The sequence below is a fragment of the Leptopilina boulardi genome, unplaced genomic scaffold (genome assembly GCF_019393585.1).
Source record: "Leptopilina boulardi isolate dan_hultmark-lab unplaced genomic scaffold, ZJU_Lbou_2.1 LbouV2_327, whole genome shotgun sequence".
Lineage (NCBI taxonomy): Eukaryota > Metazoa > Arthropoda > Insecta > Hymenoptera > Figitidae > Leptopilina > Leptopilina boulardi.
In genome coordinates, this window is record NW_026137893.1 from 3887733 (window position 1) to 3913241 (window position 25509).

The 25509-nt window shown below is 31.0% G+C and overlaps 1 protein-coding gene across 3 annotated transcripts in view; it reads right to left on the reverse strand.

Annotated features, from left to right (window-relative positions):
* Window positions 1-25509, reverse strand: part of LOC127284897 (paired box protein Pax-6-like) — a 110697-nt gene that overhangs the window by 78891 nt on the left and 6297 nt on the right. For all 3 annotated transcript variants that reach the window (XR_007843541.1, XM_051310612.1, XM_051310611.1), the window contains exon 2: window positions 18244-18367. Coding sequence is in view for 2 of the 3 variants with exons in the window: in XM_051310612.1 (XP_051166569.1) it covers window positions 18244-18256 (13 nt within the window). In the remaining variant the exon portion in view is untranslated. The remainder of the gene's footprint in view (window positions 1-18243; window positions 18368-25509) is intronic.

Sequence of the window (25509 nt, forward strand, 5' to 3'; positions counted from 1 at the left end):
GTCGGTCTTTGTCAATTAAAAAATTTGTAAATTACTTTCGATGTAGAGTCAGTTCAGATGTATAAGTCCTGTTGAAAATTAAAAAATTATCTGCGATGTAGAGTCAGTCCATGTACGGTCGGTCTTTATGAATTACTGCGATGTAGAGTCGGTCCTTGTATAGACGATGCGAGTGTAGAGTAGTTATTAAAAAATTTGAAATCTTTAAAAAGTAATTCTGATGTAGAGTCGGTGTCCGTATAAAGTTATTGGTTTGTGAAAATTTGAAACTTTTGAAAATCAATTTCGATGTAGAGTCAGTCTGTGGAAATTTTAAAATTATTTGCAATGTAGAGTCGTTTCATGTAGGGTCGGTCAAGCAATTTTTTTTTAATTACTTTCGATGTATGGTCGGTTCAGGTATAGTGTCGGTTTATTGGAAAATTATCTGCGATGTAGAATCGGTATACATGTAGAGTAAGTCTATGTGAATTACAATATTTGAAAATTACTTTCGATGTAGAGTCGCGGTCAATTTAGTGGATTTGAAAATTTAGAATTTGAAAATTTGACGTAGAGATCGCTTTCTGCGATGTAGAGTCTGTCATTATATATCCGGGCTAAGAGAATTTAAAATTTTTTAAATAAATTACAATGTATAGAGTCAGTATTTGAAACATAGGAAAATTAATCGCAAATTTAAAAATTATCCGCAATGTTAATTTGGTCCTTTGTAGAGTTAGTTTGTGGAACTTTGCAAATTATTTGCAATGTAGAGCCGGTCCTTTGTTGAGTCATTCTGTGGAAATTTGAAAATTATATATGCGATATGTATAGAGTCGGTTTATGAGAATTCGTAGATTTTTGAAATGAAGTTTAATTTTTGTAGAGTGTCAGTCTCTGTATGATCATTTAAGAATTTTATTGCAGAATATTATTTTCTAGAATTGTTTCATAAGTAAGTAAAAATAATGTAGAATTATATTTTGCAGAGTAGAAAATGTCATATAGTTTAATGAGAAAAAGTGAAATTGACACCCTCTGCACTTTCTTACCAATAAATAATACAAAAATATGGTTCATACTATAGTATATTATTTCATCTGAAAAATAGTTTATAACATTAAAATACATTATAAAAATGCATTCAATCAGCTATATTCTAAAGAATTGCAAAAAAAAAAAAAAAAAAAAATTCAAAGTTGCTTTTATAACATCAGAAGAAAGGTTTACAAACGAGCGACAGAGCCTCGCTGACGCGATAGCTGAGCCAACACATTTATCATCATCCCCCCCTAAATTTTTTACTCCTTTCCTATATTTTCTTATTCTTCTTTTTCTCAATAACGATATGCGCAAAGGGGTTGGTGTTTGCGATAATCGATAAAGACACATGTCAAGTCGCGATCATCATATCACATTTATCGTCACATAAAATCTGAACATGATTCAAAAATAGCAAAATTAAATATATATTATTGAATCGCAAAAAAAGTTTCAAAATTACGAAATTACTTTAGATTCTTTTTGAAAAATCATTTGGGGTACTGTACTAGAATATATTGAGGCGATATAACCAATAAACAGACATTCGCAGCTTTTGTCGATAGAGAGAATAAGATGTAACAGTTGACCGTATTCAGAGCAAATCTCAAAGTTGGCGTCTCAATCGTCCCTTCAGAAGTGCTTCCGGCGAAACGAATGAAACCCTCATCGGAGAGAGCTATTCTGCAGAGAGAGAGAGAGAGAGAGAGAGAGAGAGAGAGAAACTACCGAACAAGGGAAACGACCGATTCAAAGATGCCCACTTGCCTCAAGTGCCTTCCAAGTAAATGTTTCGGACGAGTGAACAAGGTGTCTCAATATCCAACAAGGAAGTACGAGTATTCATTAAAGTTCACCTTTATCCTCTCTATATACCGAAAAATCCCAAAAAAATTATCCCTTGATCAAATTTTCGATTAACTTTGATTGTTTAAGATTCTACATCTCAATTCTATTCAACTAATTGAAAAGTAACAAATTGATATAAAAATTTGTATCAATTTGATATTTTTCAAGAAAAGTCCTTAAATATTTAGTTTCAATATTTCCAAATGAGCATTTATAAAAAAAAATGATGAGAAATGAGAATGAAAAAAAGGGAGAGAAGAAAAAATTGAGAAACATTCATTGACAATGTCAAGTATATATGAGCACACTATAACATATGTCAAAAGATAAACAGCTATACCTGAAATATAACAAAAAAATGAAAACCGGGTCGAATTGAAGAATTGAAAATCGCTTCCCCTCTCTTTGTATATCTATCGAGCGGTATATATATATATAATTCATCGAATGAACTTCTTTTTTCTTTTCTTTGTATAGAGTATAGATATTTAGCTGTCGTGTCTATCCAGTTGTAATTTATGAGACTGTCCAGATGCAGTCTTGGTGACAAGTTGTTGTTAAGCTGAAGGGTAGTTTCTTGTAAAATCATTCACCTTTCAAATGCGCTACTGCCTATATATTATTTATATATTTTGTCGGCGAAATTTGTCCCATGCAAAAGAAGAAAAAAAATCCCTTCCAGACACCTCTATGTATAAATATAACAGTTTGCTAAATATATGAAAGGAGAAAAAAAAATTAGCAATTATTGTTATAACAAATGAAACTACTATTTAATAATATCAAAGTTTTGTTTGAACCATATAAATATTAATTCAACGAAAGTTTTGATTTAACTTATTGGATTAAAATAAAAATTTGGTTAAGCAAATTTTTCAATTAGGTTCCGATTACTTAAAATTTTAAATTCTAAATTAGCAATAAGATATATTTATAAATATGTATATAAATATTTATTATTGTGCATCATTGTATAGAACACTTCACATATATCTCGTCATCTATTATCGTATTTTTTAAAGGTTATTGAGATACTGTGGATGACATGACGAGGGTCAGTAAGTGTTGTTACTGGAATGACCACCAGGTAAAAGTTCAAGAGGGAGATAGAAAAAGAGAACACATTAAAGAAAAAAAGGGAAAGAAAACTCTTGTGAGGACATGGACCAACAATCATTATAATAGGCCTTATTGTTGCGGACATGTTTTCAAAATGAGGATCTCTCTCTCTCTCTAAAATCCCGACGACGTTTGACTGTCGACAATGAGCTTGAGTATTTGTTGCTGTTTGTAGCCAATATGCCGCGTGGCTTTGACCGCGCCTCGCCCATTTTTTTTTCCCAACCCCAAGAGACCCTCGTTTGCTTTTTTCTCTCTTCTCCAAAAAAAAAAAAAAATCTCTCGACAACCGACAGTTATTAGCATTATTAATGGCAGAGATCCATTGATGACTCGAACCGTTTTTCAACAATCGTTTTCAGAAGCTGTACACTTTTTTTTTTTTTTTTTCATTTGCGCAGATGAATGAGAGACAGATGTCTCAGTTTAGAATCTTCAATTCCTATTTTGAGTCAACGTATATATGATTTATGTAATTATAGAGTGAAAGCAATTTGAATTGTAAATTTATTGTTTGAGTTGTTGCTAAATTAGGGTTATGTTAGCCTAATACCAAAATATCCGTATGGTTAAAACAATCCGATTGTAACAGCAGATTAAAAATCATTTATATTTCTGCATATATCAGTTACATTAAAACACAGAAAATTAAAAGGCATTAGAATAAGCTGCAACGCTTATTATTTTAATCCAATTTTTGCAGCTTATTTAAATGCCTCTTAATTTTCTGTAAAGACGTCATCCGCTTTAAAAAGGCACAAATGTAGAGTAGAATCTACAAATCCTGTAGATTTTACTGATACCAATGCTAAAAATTTCCCCAATTCAAAAATGATTCGTAGATGATTAGTACAGAGTTACAGACTTTAATAACCTCAAGGATTTTCTAGGCTAATACTTGTGACACACAGAGAGCTAAATTTATATATATCTCCATTTAGAATTCCTTTGTGAACCAAAATCCGGTAGTGAAAATAATGTGTGTTTAGAAGTCGCATTAGCCAATTAGTTTTGGTAAAAGGTGACCTGTGCGCCTCAGGGGGGCGATACTAGTAGCATCAGGAACATCGGCAAAGTCGGAAATAGAGCCCATAGCAGCGAGATTGGTATATATAAGCTGGCAAAGGCAGCAGCAACAGCAGCAGCAGCACGAGGCGGTCGAGCTCCAAAGCCGGATCGGACAAAGAGCCTCGTAAACGCGTTATTCCGCGCCAACGGATCTGTCAGAGCCGCTTCTCTGGGTGCACTATGTGGAAAAGGCCCGTCCACAGTTCTCTCTATATATCCGCATCGACATCGACATGTACGAGGATGACGACAACGACCCACACTGTACGCGTGGATGAATACGATAGATGGATATATATTATTAAGTGGGCGACGCGACTCTCGTGCAGGTATGTATAAGGCTGTGGTTGAAGCCTTTTCTTTAGAACATTGCCACAGCGCCCTAAGAGCGCATATACGCGCGTGCTTCAAAAGCAATCTCATATATCAATTAATCCCAACTGGCATCCCAATAACGTTTGTCAATAGTTTCACATCAGTTATATATATGGTATGCAATGAAATTACATGGTCGTTACAATATTTATGTGTAAACAATTATATTTAATGAAGAAAAATATCAATTCAAGAAAGTTACTAATTTTCTTAAGATTGCGGTAAAATTCTTTGGAGCAAGAAAATATAGAGAATCTACGGATATAAGTAGAATGATGCTGAAAACTAGGAATATTACCCAATTAATTTTAACGCAGTTTTTAATACAATTTTAAACATTAAGAGTAAAATTACCTCTACCACCTAATTTTTTTTTAAAATTCTGTTACAGAGATTTTAAAACATAAGGAATGTATATCTGTTATAAGCAGCGTTAAAATTAACTAAGGTGCTGCACAGAAAAAAGTTGCGTACACTGAGAAAATTATGCTATTGAATCAATAGCATTTCTGCCAAAGGTATAAAAATTATTAATTCAAAAGCATATGCTATAGAATCTATAAAATATTTTACAAATTTAATAGCATATGCTTTTGAATCAATAATTTTTATACCTTTGGCAGAAATGCGCTGTTGATTCAATAGCATATTTTTCTCAGTGTATAATTTTTGTTGTGCGGGTAATTTTGTCCAATTCTAAAACCCTTAATTCTCAACTAGGATAGTATTTTTTGCTGGTTATTTTAAAACCAAATTCTGAGTTAAAATGAGATACAGCTTTTTTAACCTTAGGATTACCTATAAGAAACTTTGTTTTATAAACTTTCTATTATACACTGAGAATAATATGCTAATAATCTGCGCTAAAAGCATAAAAATTATATTGATTCTAGAGCATATGCTATGGAATTTATAAAATATTATTTAGATTCTATAGCATTTTGGTTTTGAACCAAAAATTTTTATGCCTTTGGCAGAAATGCTGTATATATTTTTCTCCCGATGTGTTTAGATTTTATTAACTATAGTTTTTTCTGGTGTATAGTTAAAAAATCTAAACACAACGGATTGTGTTTCTATCTGACAACGAAAATAGGAAATCAAAATTTATTTGTTAATGTAGAATTAGGGTTGTTGTACCCATCCGTTGTGTTTAGATTTTTTAACTATAATTTTTTCTAACTATAGTTAAAAAATCTAAATACAACGGATGGGTACAACAACCCTAATTCTGCATTAACAAATACATTTTTATTTCCTATTTTCGTTGTCATAGAAACACCAAACTCCGGTTATATATAGCCAAATAATTAATTCGGTTGGGCACAACCAAAGTTTGTGGTTGTACTCGCACCATTTTTTTCAGTATGTACAATCCTAAAATAAGAAAATCAAATTTAAAAATTATTTTTGATTCTAATGAACACGTCTTCATAATAAAAGCATAACAATTCAGTGGCAAAACTATTTTTTTTAATGAAAAAGGTCGCAAGCTCAAATTCCCAGGCTGATCATTCCGATACGAAGCCTAATTATGTCAAAAACCCCTATATATCGTCCCACGGGAACAGTACCAGGGCGAGAGACCATAATGCCATGTCGATGTCATTGTGGTGTACGCACCTTGTGATCGTTGCCGATTGTACGTCTATTAAACCCTCCATCGTCCTTCTTGTTATTGTTCCCCACCGTGAATTTGCTTCTCTCTTTCTCTCTTATATTTTACAAGGCTCCTTTTCTCGCATTTTTCTCTAATAATCAAAAAAACTAAATATATATGTATAAAGGGGACCAATACAGTCGTCACAAAAATTCCAAAATCTTCGCCAAACGAATTTTCGTATCCCTTAAATTTTTCCATATATATATATATTTGTACTTCCCTTCTCTCTATGTTCATATGATTAGTTTTCCCCTCCACGCGTGGATTACCCAATGGAACACATGTCGATTTTATTGTTATATCCAATCTCACGGCAACGGCTTTTAATAATTCCTCCGGTTATTTAAAAAAAGAAAAAAAACATACGAAAAATTATTTCCAAAATTGTAATTTTTTTCTTGCTAATAATTTTGTAAATATATTTTATATTAATTTCTGAATTTGTTGACCTTGTTAATGTGGGTCAATTATGTGGATTTATTTTGAATGAAATCTTTTTAGCAGGTGTGCGGGTGGAATTGTTATTATATTCCTCTAGAGCAAAAGGACGGTTTTTCAAGTGTATATACAGAAGGACCTCTCAAGAGGCCCATTTCAAAAGATTTTCACCCCGGGAGAGCAATGTTTGAGAATATATATATATATATATATATATATATATATATATATATATATATATATATATATATATATATATATATATATATATATATATATAGGTATATATAGGTTTGAAATGGAAAAAACTGCGCAAAAAAAAGAAGAAGCGAAAAACAACTGGAAAAAAGGCGCAGAACACCACAGGGAAGGAACAAACGACTGTGATCGAGAGTTGAGGAATAAAGGGGTTACAAAACAAGGGATGGAATTGGTTTCGCAAAAAAGTTTTTATAAAATAAGCTAAAATGGAATTTGTAATTATCGCCTACATTTTGTATAAAAAATAAAAATAAGTTTTAAACAAATTTATGACGCGTCAGGAGAAAAGTTACCTTAGAGGAGAAAAATTTTAGGTTATATATATGTTTGTGATCATACGCATATAATTCAAATTGTACTTCTAATTAAGCTAAAACTTTAGCTAAATATAACCTAAAATTTTTTGCCCCTAAAGTACTTTTGGATTTAAAAATGATATTTCTCTCATATATACGCTAATTCTCATTATAATACAATTTGACTCTATTTTTGACGTGTATCCATTTGCATCAAAAACCAAAAAGGGAGCTTTTTATATAAAAGACGAGTGTGCCAGTTACTACGCGGGGTATATATATATATATATATACAATGAGCGCACAACCGATGTAATCTTCAAAAACGTTTAGGGAGAAATTAGGTTGACAGTTGCTCTAGTACCCACGGAAACTGTATCCTTATACAGCCCCACTCACCATGAATTGTCAAAATATTAGTTTAGTAGCCGATGACATTATTTTCTTTATATCGCTAACATATATGTATACCCTGTTGCTCCTATAGGTATACATATATATATAAAATAAAATAAATTTAATTCAGAATTTTTTGTTTATTTTTCATTTATGTTAAAAGAGTTCAAATAAGCGAAAAAAAGGGTTTTGACCGCAACAATAAAATAAAATCATTGATTTATGCGAATGGAATATATATAAAAAAAAGTGACGCGTCGTCGCTTTTGCTTTTTTTTCCCTCACAAACGCTTGAATAGAGATTCGAAGTCTCGTGACGCGGTTTACAACGCGACATTTTCCACCCTCCTCCTCCTCCTTCTCCAAACCTTGCTTTTCTCTCTATATATTCCCTCTCTTTGAAGAAAATGGAGGCAGAGACGCTAACGTATCAAGAAAATGACTGTTTACTAACGCCCTGTGCGTCGACGTGCAACCCCTTCGAAGAATCAGCCGCATTTTATACCCTTATTCCTCCACCTTCTTCGTCTTTCTTCTTCTTCTCGTCAAACCCTCTAAACTGACTCAGTGAGGGTAGCTAAAAAGCAGCCCCTAGGCCGTCAAACCGCTTAGAGCAATGCCATCTTCAAGGGATGAGTTTATATATATATATATATATATATATATATATATACATTACATTTCATCCAACGAGTGTGACGCACATTCGCACCAATTTCCTCTCTTCAAGGTTTTATAATTTTAAAACCTTATAATCTTATTTTTCATTTATGCAATAAATAAATTTACATTTTTTTTTTACCTAAATTGCGCCTAATTAGAACCTAAAGTAAACCTAAATTTGACCTACACTGAAGCTTCTATGAACCTAATTGGGATTTTAAACCTAAATTGAACCAATTTAGAACCGAAATTAAACGTATACACTCAGAAAAAAGATATGTTTGAACCAAATGTACCATTTTTTTTTATATTTACCCAATTTTATGGTTAGTTCAAACAAAATTTTTGTTTAATTCAAATAAATATTTATTTGATCTAAATAACTGTTTGGTTTATTTTAATAAATTTTTTGAAAAAAGAAAAAATTTGATTGAGCTAAATAAACGTTTGGTTTATGCAACCAAATGTTTGGTTAACTGGTATATCAATGCATTTATTTTGTTGATTTAACCAAAATTTGGTTGCTTCAAACGAATTTTTTTCTGAGTGATATATATTACATTTACCTTAAACCTCTGCTATAAACCTAAGTTGGACCAATTTTGAACCTAAATAGAACCTACTTTAAACCTAAGTTGGACCAATTTTGAACCTAAATAGAACCTACTTTAAACCTAAGTTGGACCTATTTTGAACCTAAATAGAACCTATTTTAAACCTAAATAGAACCTACTTTAAACCTAAATTGGACCTATTTTGAACCTAAATAGAACCTATTTTGAACCTAAATAGAACCTACTTTAAACCTAAGTTGGACCAATTTTGAACCTAAATAGAACCTACTTTAAACCTAAGTTGGACCTATTTTGAACCTAAATAGAACCTATTTTAAACCTAAATAGAACCTACTTTAAACCTAAATTGGACCTATTTTGAACCTAAATAGAACCTATTTTGAACCTAAATAGAACCTACTTTAAACCTAAGTTGGACCTATTTTGAACCTAAATAGAACCTACTTTAAACCTAAGTTGGACCTATTTTGAACCTAAATAGAACCTACTTTAAACCTAAGTTGGACCTATTTTGAACCTAAATAGAACCTATTTTGAACCTATTTTGAACCTAAATAGAACCTACTTTAAACCTAAGTTGGACCTATTTTGAACCTAAATAGAATCTATTTTGAACCTAAATAGAACCTACTTTAAACCTAAATACACAGGAAAAAAAGTCTTACTATACTAACATAGTCTAACTTTTTATTTTGATTAGAAAGTAGCTGATAACTAATATTAATCACAAATAATGGTCTAAAAATAAGCCGTTGAGCTCTCAATGAAAAACAAGATATTAATATGATATTAATATAAAAAATTTAAAAACTATGTTTGTAAAACATTTTCATATCATGAATTGTTTGTGTCCTATAAATTCAGCTTTAATTGTGATGAGAGTGAAAATAATGTTATACCTATATACAACAATTTTCTCACAAATATAAAAATATATAAATTATATACAAGAACACAGAAAATTATATAAGGTATTAAAATAAGCTGCAACGCTTATTATTTTAATCCAATTTTGCTTATTTTAATATCAAAATGGATTAAAATAAGCAAAATTGGATTAAAATAATAAGCGTTGCAGCTTATTTTAATACCTTATATAATTTTCTGTGAATCAATTGGTCTCTTTATTTTATATATATATATATATAAAGTATGATTTATATCAATAAAATGTTGTTTGATGTTTCAAAACTTGTGTAAAATTTCAATAATAAGCGGTGTTAACAGGTTTTGTAAAAGTTTAGGTTATGTTAGCTAATTTTTATACCGCGCAGTGGCTTGATTTAAGCTCAGGTTCGGGCTTTCTATTTCGAAAGGCAGCTTATTGTTAGCCCCTACAGTAGGCTTAAAGTAAGACTTATTCTATGAGCGAGTTAGAAACTATATCAGTCTAGTTTGAGTCGCATATTGAAACTAGCTTCTTTTCGGGTTTGAAACAAAACTTATTTTTTCCTGTGTAAAACCTATTTTAAACCTAAATTGGGCCTATTTAGAACCTACCTTGGATCTACTATATAAAACTAAGTTTCATTTTGAACCTTAATAGAACCTATTTTAATCCAAAATTGGACCTATTTTAAACCTAAATTATATGGACCAATTTTAAACCTAAATTGAATCTATCTAGAATCTTAATTAAACCTATATATGTGACAGTCCCCGAGAGAAGGGACCTTAGCTCACCAGAGGTCAATATTGAGTTTTATATGGTAAATGATAGATTTTGAATTGCTTTTTCACATGCAAAAGTCAAAAACTGATTAGGATAATTGCTTTTGACACAATAACATTTTGAAGATGGGTATGTCAAGCACATTTCGAGGCGGATTGTGGCACTCAAGAAATCAGCCCCACTACTTTACTTACACAACTATACTCTCGCGTACGTGAGCTTCGCTCGGTTCGTGCTGACTGAGACCCGAAGATACACGAAGTAGACGAAGCTCACGTATACAGAAACACAACGTTGTGTTAGTGTGGTGGGGGAACTTTTCAGAAGTTCCGCCCCACTCTTCGAGTTCCGCGTTTCTGCTTCTTCTTCAAACGCTTGCCCTGTGAAATTCGTTTTGGTGAGCTAAGGTCCCTTCTCTCGGGGACTGTCACATATATATTAGACCTACCTTGTACCTACTTAAACCTACATTAAAAATATTATGAACTTATCATTGGGCCTACATTTAGAGTATTTTGACCTATATATATTAGACATACTTTTAACCTACATTACTCTCTAAATTTGAATTATAGTGAAAATTCGTTTACTAATTTAAATTAGTAGATATTTTTGTTAATATTTACTATAAATATTACTATTTGATTTAGTAATATTTTCCTTCTTTTTTTTTTACTTAAGTTTTAGTGAAAAATTACTAAAAATTTGTAATAAAAATTCGTGTAAGACGGACGGGACGGACAGACTCCAAAATATAAAGGTCAGGTGCAGAATCAATCATAGTAAAACGATTTAAAAATATTATTGAAAAAGAAATCATCTCGCAAACAAAATAAAATTCGTTTCTAAAAAGAAAGAAAACAAAAATGACAGTGGTTTCTCAAATAAATACATATAAAATTATATTACCGCATGACACGCATTTAAAAAAGGAAAAAAAAACTATAAGAGAGATCAGAAAACCAAAAACCCTAACATTTTTTAACAAGCTCTAAAAGCGGCGATATTCAAATGTCTCCTATATATATATATATCTTCTCTCTTTGAAATTCAAACGGTCGCCTCTACTATTGCATTTTGCGAAACGAAGGGAGCTACTCGTGAATTCCGTCGCAGTGAAATGCGCGCAAGGGATAAAAATTCGCCGTGTATACACGTTTATTTTCGTATATGTCTTTTCTCGTTGTATATACATATATATACATATATATATACACCGCGGGCGTACCGGATATATATACACGGTGCGCGGGGGTATTTTTTTTTTTTTTACTACTTTCTTTCTATCGAGCCATTTTGTACGTGTACTGGTTACAGGGGGATTCTTTCGACGGTATATATCCGCTTTTGCTGAATTCGTACCTCACTTTCTTTAAGGAGAAGGGGGCACACAACCTTCTTTCCAAACACAACCCCCCAATAGCCCCTTTTTTACCACCCACAGAAATGTGCCAGCTCCGTCTCTGTTTGAAGAGGAAATTTCACAGTCGAATACACTTGATGCAAGATGTATACAGTCGCTCTGTCGGTCTTTTCTAAGATCCCTACTACTACTACTACTACCACCACCATTGCTATATACTGTAGGGGCGCGTATATTTTGTGTATAGTCCCAAGGAGTCGCGCGGAGACGCATTATGACTACTTGACCAGAAAAGGACTTTTGACATAATATCTCAAAAACATTGTGCTATCAAAATTTAGTATAGTATCATAATATTATTAATAACGAACGTGTGGTTATGTTTTTGCTTATAAATATATATGGAACGCATGATTATTCCATATAAAAATTACTAGTTAGAATTTTTATTTACAAGAATTTTATTAGATATATATATATAAGGGTTCATCTACAAAATTACGTCACAAGTTTTTAGTATATTTTTGACCTCTAACCCCCTACTAGTAACTATAGAACTACCTACTTGTACCCATTAGTATTTTAATAGTACCCTACTGGTGACTATATTGTTACCCTACTAGACCCCTACTAGACTCTACTAGTTTCTACTAATACCCTACTAGTTACCTATTAATAGTCTACTTGTCCCTAATAGGTACCAAGTAGTACCTAATAGTTTTCTACTCGTACCCTATACTGTTTCCTACTTGTTTCTACTAATTACTACTACTTCCCTACTAATACTCTACTAATCCCTAATATTTACCTACTAGTACCTACTAATAACTACTAATTACCTACTAGTACCCACCAAATACTCTAGTAGTCCCTACTAGTTTCTACTAATACCCTAATAATGTCCTACTAGTCCCTAATAGTACCCTACTATTCCTTACTAGTACGTATTCCTATTGGGATACAAGTAAGTGACTAGTAAAGACTAGTAAGTAACTAATAGGGACTAGTAGGACATTATTAGGGTATTAGTAGAAACTAGTAGGGACTACTAGAGTATTTGGTGGGTACTAGTAGGTAATTAGTAGTTATTAGTAGGTACTAGTAGGTAAATATTAGGGATTAGTAGAGTATTAGTAGGGAAGTAGTAGTAATTAGTAGGAACAAGTAGGAAACAGTATAGGGTACGAGTAGAAAACTATTAGGTACTAGTTGGTACCTATTAGGGACAAGTAGACTATTAATAGGTAACTAGTAGGGTATTAGTAGAAACTAGTAGAGTCTAGTAGGGGTCTAGTAGGGTACCAATAGTCACCAGTAGTTATTAATAGGTACTAGTAGGTAATTAGTAGTTATTAATAGGTACTAGTAGGTAAATATTAGGGATTAGTGGGTATTAGTAGGATATTACTAGGGATTAGTAGGGAAGTAGTAGTAATTAGTAGGGTATTAATAGAAACAAGTAGTACCTACTAAGAACTACTAATTACCTATAGGATAATAGATAGAGATAATAGTAGAGATAATAATAATAGATAATAATAATAATAATAATAATAATAATAATAATAATAATAATCATAGAGATAATAGTACCCACCAAGTACTCTACTAGTCCCTACTAGTTTCTAATAATGCTCTACCAGTCCCTAATAGTTACCTACTAGTATCCTACTGGTCTTTACTAGTATCCTAATAGAAATAGGTATTAGTAGGGAATAGTAGGGTACTAATAGGGACTAGTAGGTATTACTAGTAGAACTGATTTTTAAACCATTTTGTAATTTTTTGTAAATTATATTTTTTTAAACTCATATGCACTTTTCTATATATTTATTAGTGTAAGTGTGACATAACAAAATAAAAAATCCCCTGATTTTTGATAGGGATATGAGATAATATTAATCATATACCTGCGATTTCTTAACCTTAAACTCTTTTAAGGTTAAGTTGTTTTTAAACTTCTTTTAGTTTGTATTTCATATATACATATATATATATGATGAGAAAGTGGCGGTATTTTATGATTTAATTGAATAAAAAAGGGTGGAGACATCTTGGTATATATATATATATGTATATTTATAAGTGATGAGGGGACGAGAATAAATATATGTATATATATACCAAAGTGGCAGAAAAGGTGGCTATGATGGCAGACATCAGATCAAAGGAAGAAGTTGCCTGTTTTGCGAGAGCTTTTCGAGGGTGTCGTCTCATCGCACACCCGCTTCTTTAACCCAGCGAGCGCGCACTTTCTTTCTTTCTTTTTCGCTTTTTTCATCACCCCCACCCCCACCCCCTTCCTATATATCTTAAACTCTTTCACTTTGAACAACTTTCAACTTTAATCTTCTCAGTGCACAAGACAGAGAGAGAAAGAGAGAGTTCGTCTAATGTATATATATATCTATCCAATTTGTTTTACCCTTGGCGAAAGAAAAAAAATTCATCAAATTCAAATGTTACAAGTTGTATATGTAAAAAAAATATATATATAGTATATCCAAGTATTAGTCTCAGACTGCTCGACTTTTTTTTTATATTGCACGTCGTTTGTCCTGATGTGCGCACATTTTCACATTATATCGTATATATATATATATATATATATATATATATATATATATATATATATACATATATATACATATATATATATATATATATATATATAACGATTGCCTTTTATTCCGTTATATATTTTGACTCTCTTCCAGAGATCCTTCGAGTGAAGAAGACGCGGAAAAAAGGGGGTGTCAAAAGTTGGGGTTGACACGAACCGATGACAGTTGACTGTTTGCGGGCGAGGGTGTGTCTCTCATTTTTTTTTTTTTTATAAGTTGCTTCGACGAACGGATTATTCGCGCATTTGAAAATGGAATAACGCTGTTTTTTTTTTATTAATATGAGATTTTTTTTTGAAAGAGGGTAAAAGGATTATTTTCCCAATAAAAGTGCAAATATTTCTAAGAAATTTTCATTGACCTAAGATTTTTTCAAAAATACTTTATGCATTAAAAAAAACATTCTGAAATTTAGAATATCCGGTGCAGAAATTTTGCCAAGGCCCAAATCGGGGCTGGACTAGGCTGCCCTATTAGGAAATGAAACGCTGCACCTAATGTGGCCCCGCAATTAGTAAATCCACATTTTCTAGTCGCTCTGATTTGCTCCTGATCAGATGTGGCGTTTCATTCCCTACTAGGGCCCTGATAGGACAATTTCTATACTAGCTATTTTAGAATATTTTTTACTTAAATTCAGTAGGGTAATATTTTTAAAATTAGAATATATTTTTGGTGTATTAAAATCTAAGCGTTAAGAATATATTCTAATTTTAAGAATATTACATATCTGAATTTAAGTATATAAAATATTCTAAAATAGGTATAGTATATTTTCTAAATTTAAGAATATTATTTTTCTTCATTGAAAAAATTGTTGGCGCAGCTGATTTAATATATTTGACAGTGACCTCGGGAAAAAAAAAATCTCTATAACAGTGAATCTCTCTCTCTCTCTCTCTTTCTCTCTTATTCAGAAATTGGTGAAAAGTTTAGCACTAGTGAAATGGTGAAGAAAACGTCGGAAACGTAATTTATACGTGCGATCGATCAAACTCTTTGAATTCTGGGGTAAGGGCGTCTGTCGCTCCATCGAGGCGATTCGATGAGCTAACGCTAACTTAACGCTACACACCCCACTGGGCTGCACTCGGTCAGATAACTCTTGGATTTTCAAGCGCGCCCAGCTTCTCTCGTGCAACGACTACGACGACGATATCCATCGAATATCTTCGCGCTCTTTTCGATCCTTTTCACTCCCTCTCTCTCTCTTTTACTCTCCAACTCTCGTTCATCTCGCGAATGTTTACTCACTTGTGGATTCTTCAGTTACCTACTTCTTTGGTCCAGCGCCTTTCCTTTCCCTCTCTCTCAATATATATATATATATATATACAGATTCAATGAACTTTGGAGATTATACTCATTCTGCCTCGAGCGCAGTTTCTGTAAATACTGAAGCCGGTCTATATTTAAGGCTAAAGTGGGCTAAATTATAACCAGAACGTATAAATATACTTGATATCTTCGGAAAATGAATTTTTTTAAAATTTGTTTGTTGAAATACTGAAAACTGGTAAACATTACTGAACCAGTACTTGACAATATTGATTCCAAAATTGTCTATCAGATCAGAATTTTGTGAAAAGACACCAAAAAAAAATTTGTTTTGATTACAATGCAAAAATTTTCCGTCTTAAAAGTGCAAAAAAAAAAACGGCTTATTTGCGTCTACGATATATCAAATGTGTCTTTAAAACAAGAAGTTTTTTGCACTTTTAAGACGGTCCAGTTTTTGTACACTAAAAAAGCGTAACTCTAAAAAGTATATCTTCTTGGCGCCTATTTATAAGAATACTTTATACTTAAATTCAGCATCTATTCTTACACACAAAAAACAAATACTGAAACCGTTAACATCTTAAAATCAAAATGCCTTAAAACTAGTGTAATTTTAATCTTAAAACTAGATTAAGTCAATTTTAGGACTTAAAATCATACACTCAAGGCTGAAATTCAGTAAAAATGGTTCTAATGTTAACGGTTTTAGTCAAAAGTGAACTGAAAGTAAGTATTATTTTTTAGTGTGTAAAATAAGAATATACTCTTGATATTAGAAATATATATTATTAGTATATATTCTTAAAATATATTTCTAATATTAAGATATATTCTTATTTTAAAGAATAGTATATACTTAATTTAAGCATAAAAAAATATCCTTAAATAGGCGCCAAGGAGATATAATTAAATTTAGATTTATGTTTGTGTATGCGAAAGTATAACCTTTTTTTAAATATTCAAACAGACATTAAAATTTTAGAAATTAGAACAGAAAAATTACAACCAACCCCTATATAGCTCCCCTATACTTGTCGCAATGTGAAAAATAATTTCTCTCTCTCAAATTTTTATCCACGTTTTAACATTTAACTGATGACAATAAAAGCCTGACATTATCAACGAATATGGATTATCCTTACAGGGGGGGGGGAGTTATATAGAAACTGAATTCTGACGAAAATGTCCGATGAGAGTGGAAGGAAGGAAGATCAGAGAAGAGAGAGAGAGAGAGAGAGAGAGAGAGAGAGAGGTACTATGGCTAAGGCGTTTAACCCCATTAGTCCTTGAATGGAACTCCTCCCTTCTTTTCTCACCCTCTCTATCAAACTATCCTCTTCTCTTTCTCTCTCTCTCTCTCTCTCTCTTCTCTCTTATATGGTATATATACATATATATACCCAAGATCCAAAGAGAGGGTGAATAGTCGACATCGTCGTCTCAGGGCTTTCTAAAACCGGGGACCGTCCAGAGGCTTTTCTGAAACTAGCTGTGCTGCTCACTTCACGTATTGATTTCCATTCTCTTACGTATATTTCAAGATTCGCCCTTTCTTTGCACACCTCTCTTTTGCCAATGATTCTTTTTAAGATATATAAAAATAAAGATCGCAAAAACGAATGACAAATAAATATATATATAAACTATAAAATTATTTTGTTTTCTATAAATGATTTTTAGTTCCCAAATGCGCGAAATTCGATCCAAAACTGGCCCAGCATTGGTAAAATTGACACCGACTCTTAAAATACCATACTCTCTAATCCGTAATTATACTTATATTTAAAATTGATTTTAGTATATTTACGATACATATATAACCTTTCGTAATTTTACAATCTTAAATATATAACAAAAAATTGGATTTTAGATCCATATGGGTTATTCCACGTCAAGTGTAACCAACCTAAGGCCTATATATTGTACTTACTATGTAGTAATTTTAATTAATTACTTACTTGGAAAGTGCCCCATGGAGGTTCTATCAGAATTCCGCCGGAACTTCCATCGGAATTATATTGGAGTTCCAAAGAATTTCCGATGGGATTCCGACGGAGTTACGACGGAATTCCGACGAAATTAGGACTCTAAAAATTTTGAAAAAAATTAATCGGAATTCCGTCGGAAGTCCGTCAAAATTCCGTTGGAACTCCGATAGAATTCCGACGGAATTACGTCGGAAGTTCCAACGGAATTTTGACGGACTTCCGACGGAATTCCGATTAATTTTTTTCAAAATTTTTAGAGTCCTAATTCCGTCGAAATTCCATCGGAAATTCTAATTGATGTGGAATGACCAATATATCTACCTACATTAGTATTAAAACGAACATAACATCAAAATTCAAAATCCTAGGTCAACAGACTTCAAAGTCATAGATCAAACATAACCTCAAAATTCAAGAGGGTATAAATCTCCAAGATTCAAGGCCTTAGTTCATACATAACCTCAAAATTCAAGAACAGAGCTCAAGGGATAGTTGGATTAAAAACTGTGTCCGACAAACATAACCTTAAATACTCTTAATCAAGAAACGAATATTTAGATAAATTTTTAATAATTGTAATGAAACTCACCTTTATGTGCCATATCGTCAGCGGTGACGGAGGCTAAAAGGCCGGTGGCGCCCGGCCATGGAGCGACCGCAGCGCCCAATTGCTGCGACGGCAGAATCTTCGGGCCTTTCCACACTTTTGGTCTCTGAAATTAAAAATTTTTTTTTTAGAAAAGTCGATTAAAATTTCTTTTTTCATAGAAATCAATTTTTTTTTTATATTATTCGAAAAAAATTTCTTGTGTTATCTAAAAACTACAGTTGTATATAGTCTCCACAAAACAGCTGATTTTGAAAAATAGAAAAATACACAAATCAACTCTCTAAATCTGAATTAGTAAAAATATTTACTAATTTGAATTAGTGACTCACTTTTTGCTTCTGAATTAGTAAAATTTTACTAATTGTTAGTAAAAGTTACTAATAATTAGTAGAATTTTACTAATTGAGAAGCAAAAAGTGAGTCACTAATTCAAATTAGTAAACATTTTTACTAATTTAGATTTAGAGAGAAACTTGTGAAGAAAATAAAATTTTTTGTTGCATGCAAAAATTTTTTATGAAAAAACAAATTGTTTTGTAATTTGTCCAAATCTGCCTGTTAAAAATATTATTTACTTTATTTACAGCAGAATTTTTACAATTTGTCTTTTATAATTTGATTTTTACTGGTTACTACAATAAATTTTTTTCCATGTATTTGCAAATTACATTTAATTTAAAGTATTAAAATATACAATTATATAATCCGCACAACAAAAACCATATTAAATTATTCTCAATCGTGAAAAAAAAACATTGTAAAATAATTTTCAAGATGTCTAGCCTCAAAATCGAAAGTGAAAGTTGTTTCATATTTTTTGTTTCCTCAAAACAATTGCCGTTCACGCGCTTATGCCAAAAAAAAAGAAAAAAAAATCAACGAGAATTGGAATGTTTTCTCTCCCCTAATTTCAGGTAATTAAGCTTCTAGTCGCGGCCCGCGTGGTACACGACAACAAAGTTATATTATAGAGAGAGTTTGGGTATGGCATTTCAAAACGAATGACTTGAAAACATTCTCAACCCCTGTTTTCACAACATCAGAGTGAGTGAGAGAGAAAAATAGCAGAGGTTGGGTCAGGTCGTCGGTTGCAGTGCGACATTGAAGATTTGTTAAGTGTCGCAATTACCCGACTTTGCTCTTGGGTGAAGATGTAAACTACTCGCGCAAATGTAACACCCTTCAAATCCTTCAGAGGCGGAAAAGGTTGGAACAGGAGGAGAAGGGGAAGAGGGTGTATATATACATTCACAACTCGGGACAGGAATGGAAGCAAAACTAAGTGCGATAATTAGTGCCTTGCAAGAGAGGACTTAAATAAAGTTGTATATATATGCGCGTTTATATTATATATATATATACCGCAACTAAAGAGAAAATCAACTTTTTCGAGAATAAATTATTTCTTAAAATATGTTTCGAAATACAAAAAAATTTTCTTTCTACATAAGAAGATTTATAAATAATATTTAGTTTTATTTTCATTTATATACAAAAATATTTCTTTGAGATAAAGAAATCGTTTTTTTCAAAATCACTTTTCGAATAAAAGATGAAATTTATTTTGAATTCTGACGCAATCTGAAGAAAGGGACCTTAGAAGCAAAAAATTAGAGGTTACGTTTTGAAATTTTAAAGTGAAAATACACAAAGACGTTCAACTCGTAATGGAAACTATATATACCTAATGATATTTATGTCTTCCTTACATCCAAAATATTCAATAAAAACTGATTTCAGTTTTAGAAAAACAAAAATAAACTTTTAGTTCAAGTAAAAGTGTCGTAAACATAATCAATAATTCATTTGCTTCTAAGATTCCTTTCTTCAGATCGCGTCACAATTAAAAAAAGTTTTCTTTATTGCTTTTACGAAAAAAAAGTTTTGAATTAAAGAAACCTTTTCTTTGACTGATATATTTTTAATATAAAGAAAAATTTCTTTGAATAAAAGAAATATACTTCTTCCGAACTTAAGTATATGCTGAGTTAACCACGACTGCGTTTTATATATTTCCCCACATAGCACGGAAACTTGCGGCAAGCTTACCGTGCAAGCTTGTCAAGTTTGCCGCAAGCTTGTCTGAGCTAGCGAAATGTCCCACCCAGGGCAAGCTTGCCTTAAGCTTTCCAGGAAAGGTTGCTTCAATCTTGCCATGAAAGATTGCTACAAGATTGCTGCAAGCATACTAAGAATGATTGCGGCAAGCTTGCCGTGAAAGATTGCTGTAAGCTTGCTACGTAAGGTTGCAGGAGAATTTCAACAAGCTTCTGGAAAGGTTGCTGCAATTTTTAAAAAATACATTTTAAATTAAAAAAAAATTTATTTGTTTTTTAAATTTGAAAATCCTTGTGACGTTTATTATTATTAATTATGTCCTGTTTATAATAATTACGTAGCAAGCTTACAGCAATCTTTCACGGCAAGCTTGCCGCAATTATTCTTAATATGCTTGCAGCAATCTTGTAGCAATCTTTCATGTCAAGATTGCAGCAACCTTTCTTGGAAAGCTTACAGCAAGCTTTCACGGCAAGCTTGCCCTGGGTGGGACATTTCGCTAGCTCAGACAAGCTTGCCGCAAGCTTGCTGCAAGTTTCCGTGCTATCTGGGTTCTTACAGTGCGAGTGATTCAAATAAAAATTTCGTAAAATCAAAGAAATATTTCTTTGCGTCCACAATAAGAAAGAAGCCAAAAAATAATTTCTTTAAATCAAAGAAATTTTTCTTTGACCCTATATAACAATGCACAAATTTCTTTTATTTAAAGAAAATTTCTTTAATTGTTGTAAGTTTCACCAAAAATCGACAATGCGCTTATTTTTTTATATATTTTCCGTTCTACGAGAGGAGGAACCATACGTTAAAAAAAATGTTAGGTTATGTTTATAGTGATAGTTTTACCTTGATAAAAAGTTTCTTTTTAATTAGGTAAAATCAAAATTAGTTTATTAAAACACTTAAACCTAAATGTCTTGCAGTATTTTCGCTTTAAAAATCACAAACATAACCTAAAAATTTTTTTTTCGTAAGGTCCCTTGTCGAGCGTCACATATATTATGTTATATTGAAAAGAAATTTGTAAATCTGAATTTACAATATTGGATCTATTGCAATACTGTGTAACAAAAAGAAAAAAAACAGGATTTAATGTTATTTATATACACAAATTGTGGGAACGATATATATATATATTATATATATGCATATAAATCTAATAATAGCAAACTTTTTTTTTCGGATTACGAGTGTAGTTTGTATTTTCTTCAAGTCTATGAGCTTTCAAATAAGATTTATAAGGGAGAAATTGTAGAAAACAGAAGTAGAGAGAAAGAGAAAGAGAGATAGAGAGAGAGAGACAGAGAGAAAGATGGAAAGTTGTTGGGAAGTATATAGGGAGAGTACATCGCATTCGCATATTGTGCAAGAGGATTACCTCGGATTATGCCCGACTGAGCGCAAACAGGATCTCACCGGCTTGTGTTTACAAGATGCCAAGCTGTCGATTTAACGCGCGCGCAAACTCTCATTCTCCAGTCGAATCAAATCGAATCGCGGTTCGATTAACTCGACCGATATATTGTAAATTACTTTAATATATACATATCTTACATATAACTAATCAACAATATACAATAATATATACTCCCACGCGGACTGATAAAATTGTATTTCACTGACATTCGACGATTATTATCTCTAAAGAATCTGAATTTCTGAATTTGTAAAAATTTTAACTAATTTGAATTAGAGAATTACTCTTGCTTTTGAAATACTTAAATTTTACTAAGTACTCTCTAAGTCTGAATTAGTAAAAATGTTTACTAATTTAAATTATACACGGAAAAAAATTTTCTGGTAATTCTTTAACATCGATTAGAAGATTTTACATGTTCCTAAATCTGTTAATTCTACAGATATTTTCTGTAAGGACTTAACGCATGCGCGAAAACAATGCAGTGATTCGACTAAGGCTGAGTACGATTGAGTGCGAGAGGTTAAGGCGAATTTAGTGTTTTTATTATTATCATAGTGTCGGCAAGAAAGTTTAATTAAAAAGAAAACGTCTTAAGTATATAAACATTATTATAGAAATAAATTATTAGAAATTTTTTATTTTAAAATTAACTCTAGTGATTAAGTGAGAAAAGTCGTTTGTTTCAATTTCTCGACATAAGAAAAAGTGGATTTATCATAAGTTTTGAAAACTTGCTCCTCATTTTTTTTGTTAGAAAATTATTGAAGGATGAATTTATTTACATAGAAGTTATACTAATTTATACAATAATGTTCCGCGAATTTAATGTATTCGGAGGAGAATATAACCTATAAGAAATACTCTACCAAATATATATTATCCCCATATAGTATACATAATTTGGTCACTCAACAGTTTTTAAGAACTGTAGCTCAAACTTGTAGAATTAACAGATTTTAATGCCAATGATTCTACAAATTTCTCTATTTGGAGAAACATCAGTAGATGGCGCAGGAGTTTCTGTAAATTCTACAGAAAATTTCTTTCCGTGTAGTGACACACTTTTTTTGCTTTAGAATTAGTTAAAATTTAACTAATTGTTACTAAAAGTTACTAATAATTAGTAAAATTTTACTAATTGAGAAGCAAAAAGTGAGTCACTAATTCAAATTAGTAAACCTTTTTTATCTAATTCAGATTTAGAGAGCACGTAAAAATATCTTTATCTGGAACAGCTATATGTTTCACTATAATAGCGAAAACATTCGTTGTTTTAGTGAAACTTATCGCTGTTCCAGGTGAAAATTTTTTTCCGTGAGATAGTAATTTTTTTTTATTATTAAAAATAGTAAAAAAAAAAAAATAAAATTTATATTTCAAATGCGCGAAAAGTGAGCTACTAATTCAAATTAGTTAAAATTTTTACTAATTTAAATTTACAAACTGTATAAAATATTTTTAAAATTGTATTAAAAATTAAAAAAAAGTATTTATATACATTACGGGCAATTTTATTATTGAGAATTGTAAAAAATGTTATAAATATGCGTGACGAACTCTAAACAAACGAATAACGTTACGAAAACAAAAAAATTGTTAGGTTATGTTTATGATAGTTTTTAGTTTGATAGTTTATTTTTAACTATATACATAAGATTAAAATCAGTTTTTATTGAATTTTCATTTCTCCGAAATTACAAATATGGGCAAACAAACAATCGACAAAAAGATTTTTTGGCACAATTTTTGAAAATTAACCAATCACAATTCTCTTGATAATTTCTAATTGGTCAATTTTAAAAATTGCACCGAAATCTTTTTGTCCATTTGTTTGTTTGAACATTTGTAATTTCGGACAAATAAAATTTCGTTGTCTTGAAAATTCTATCAATTGAAAATTCGTACAAATAAAAATTCGGAAAAATTTGAAATTCGGTGAATTGAAATTTCTGTTATTTAAAAATTCGAATCAGATAAAATATTCGATTAAATGAGAATTTTGTTCAATTAAAATTCGTTTAAATTAAAATTCTTTTAAATAAAATTAAGTAAAGATAACGTATATGATTGTAAAATAAAAATTTTGCCAAACAAAAATTCGGTAGCTAAAAATTTTAAGTAAAATTTTGTATAAAAAAAAAAATTCTGTGCGAATTGCTAATTCGAAAAATGAAAATTCATTTAAAAATTAATTATTTCCAATTAAATTCCGTAAAATGGGGTAAACACAGAAAATTAAAAGGCATTAAAATAAGCTGCAGCGCTTCTTATTTTAATCCAATTTGGCTTATTTTAATACCAAAATGGATTAAAATAAGCAAAATTGGATAAAAATAAGAAGCGTTGCAGCTTATTTTAATGCCTTTTAATTTTCTGTGAAGTCGGCGTTAAGGTAAAAGTCGGCGATTGTTACAAATTAATTTTAAAAATTTCTTTTTATCTTTTCTAAGAAAAAAAATCCTTCAATTATGATTATTTTGGTATATATGGACGTCCAAGATTACTTTGACATTTGTTTTATTCATATACAGTGGATAATTTTAGTGAAATACGTGTTTTTATACAAATGTTCATTTTACATTTTCACTAAATAGTTTTGAAAACATGATTCTAGAGCTCTTTTAAAATTTTTTTATGACAAATCCGATTGAACAACGTATTTCAAACATCCCTGGAATGATTTACCAAAAAAATAAATTGTCATAAAATAAACAAGAATTTTAAAAAACATTAATTTACAAATATTATTGAATTCGGGGGAAAAGTCGGCCACAGTAAAAAAATAAACAAAATTACATTACTTTTCTTTTCTACTTGTTTCTAATCTACAAAATGTGAAAAAAGAAATGTTCCTTTCAAATTAGAACGAAAAAAGCAGAAAGAAGTATTATTTGTATAATTTTACCAAAAAATTTCATAAATCAATTTTAACCTCAATGTTCTAGAGGTTATAGACATTCATATAATGCAAAATGCTATTAAATATTTATTTAATCGTTATTAGATGTTCATTTTGACTTTTTTACATTGACTACTTCCAAAAATAGACTTTACTTAATTAAACTAACATTCTTGGTTTGTCAATGACTATTTTTTAATTGATCGCCGACTTTACCCCGCATTTCAGAGAAAAGTCGGCGATAACAAAAGGGCGTATAAAAATTTTTCTGAAAAATAAATAAATTTTTTTATGTAATAATATTAAAGAAGAGGAGTGAAACTTTATATATTAAAAGTATTAAAGTTGTATTTTATGTTTTTCTCATAGTTTTTTAAGAAAAACTTAAAAAAATCGCCGACTTTACCCCATTTTACGGTTCTTTAAAATAAAAATTTTAATTAATAATTTTTATGGGATAATCCACTAGCCTACGAGTCTATTTATTTGGCGTAAATAAAATTTTTTATTAAAATCAAATAAACATTTATTTGAATCAAATAAATATTTATTAGGCCCTAAATATATCAATTTCTCTGAGTGTAAAGCGCGTCATAAACAGAAATTTTCAAATATTTTTTTTATCATTTTCAAGAAAAAAAGGGTGTTTAACACAAAAAAAAGAGCTTTGAAAAAGAAACGGATTGTCAACAAGAGCGCGTTCGTCGGGTGTACATAACTTCTTTGCGCGCGCGTTTAAGTGAATTCGCAGCGTCACGTCAGCGTCGAGTGGAAATTATGGAAATCGACAGGGTCGTTTGACTTTCGACTTCAAAAGCTTCCGAGGCATTCAAGCGCGATTAGGAGAGTTTCCGGATAAGAATCAAGTAAA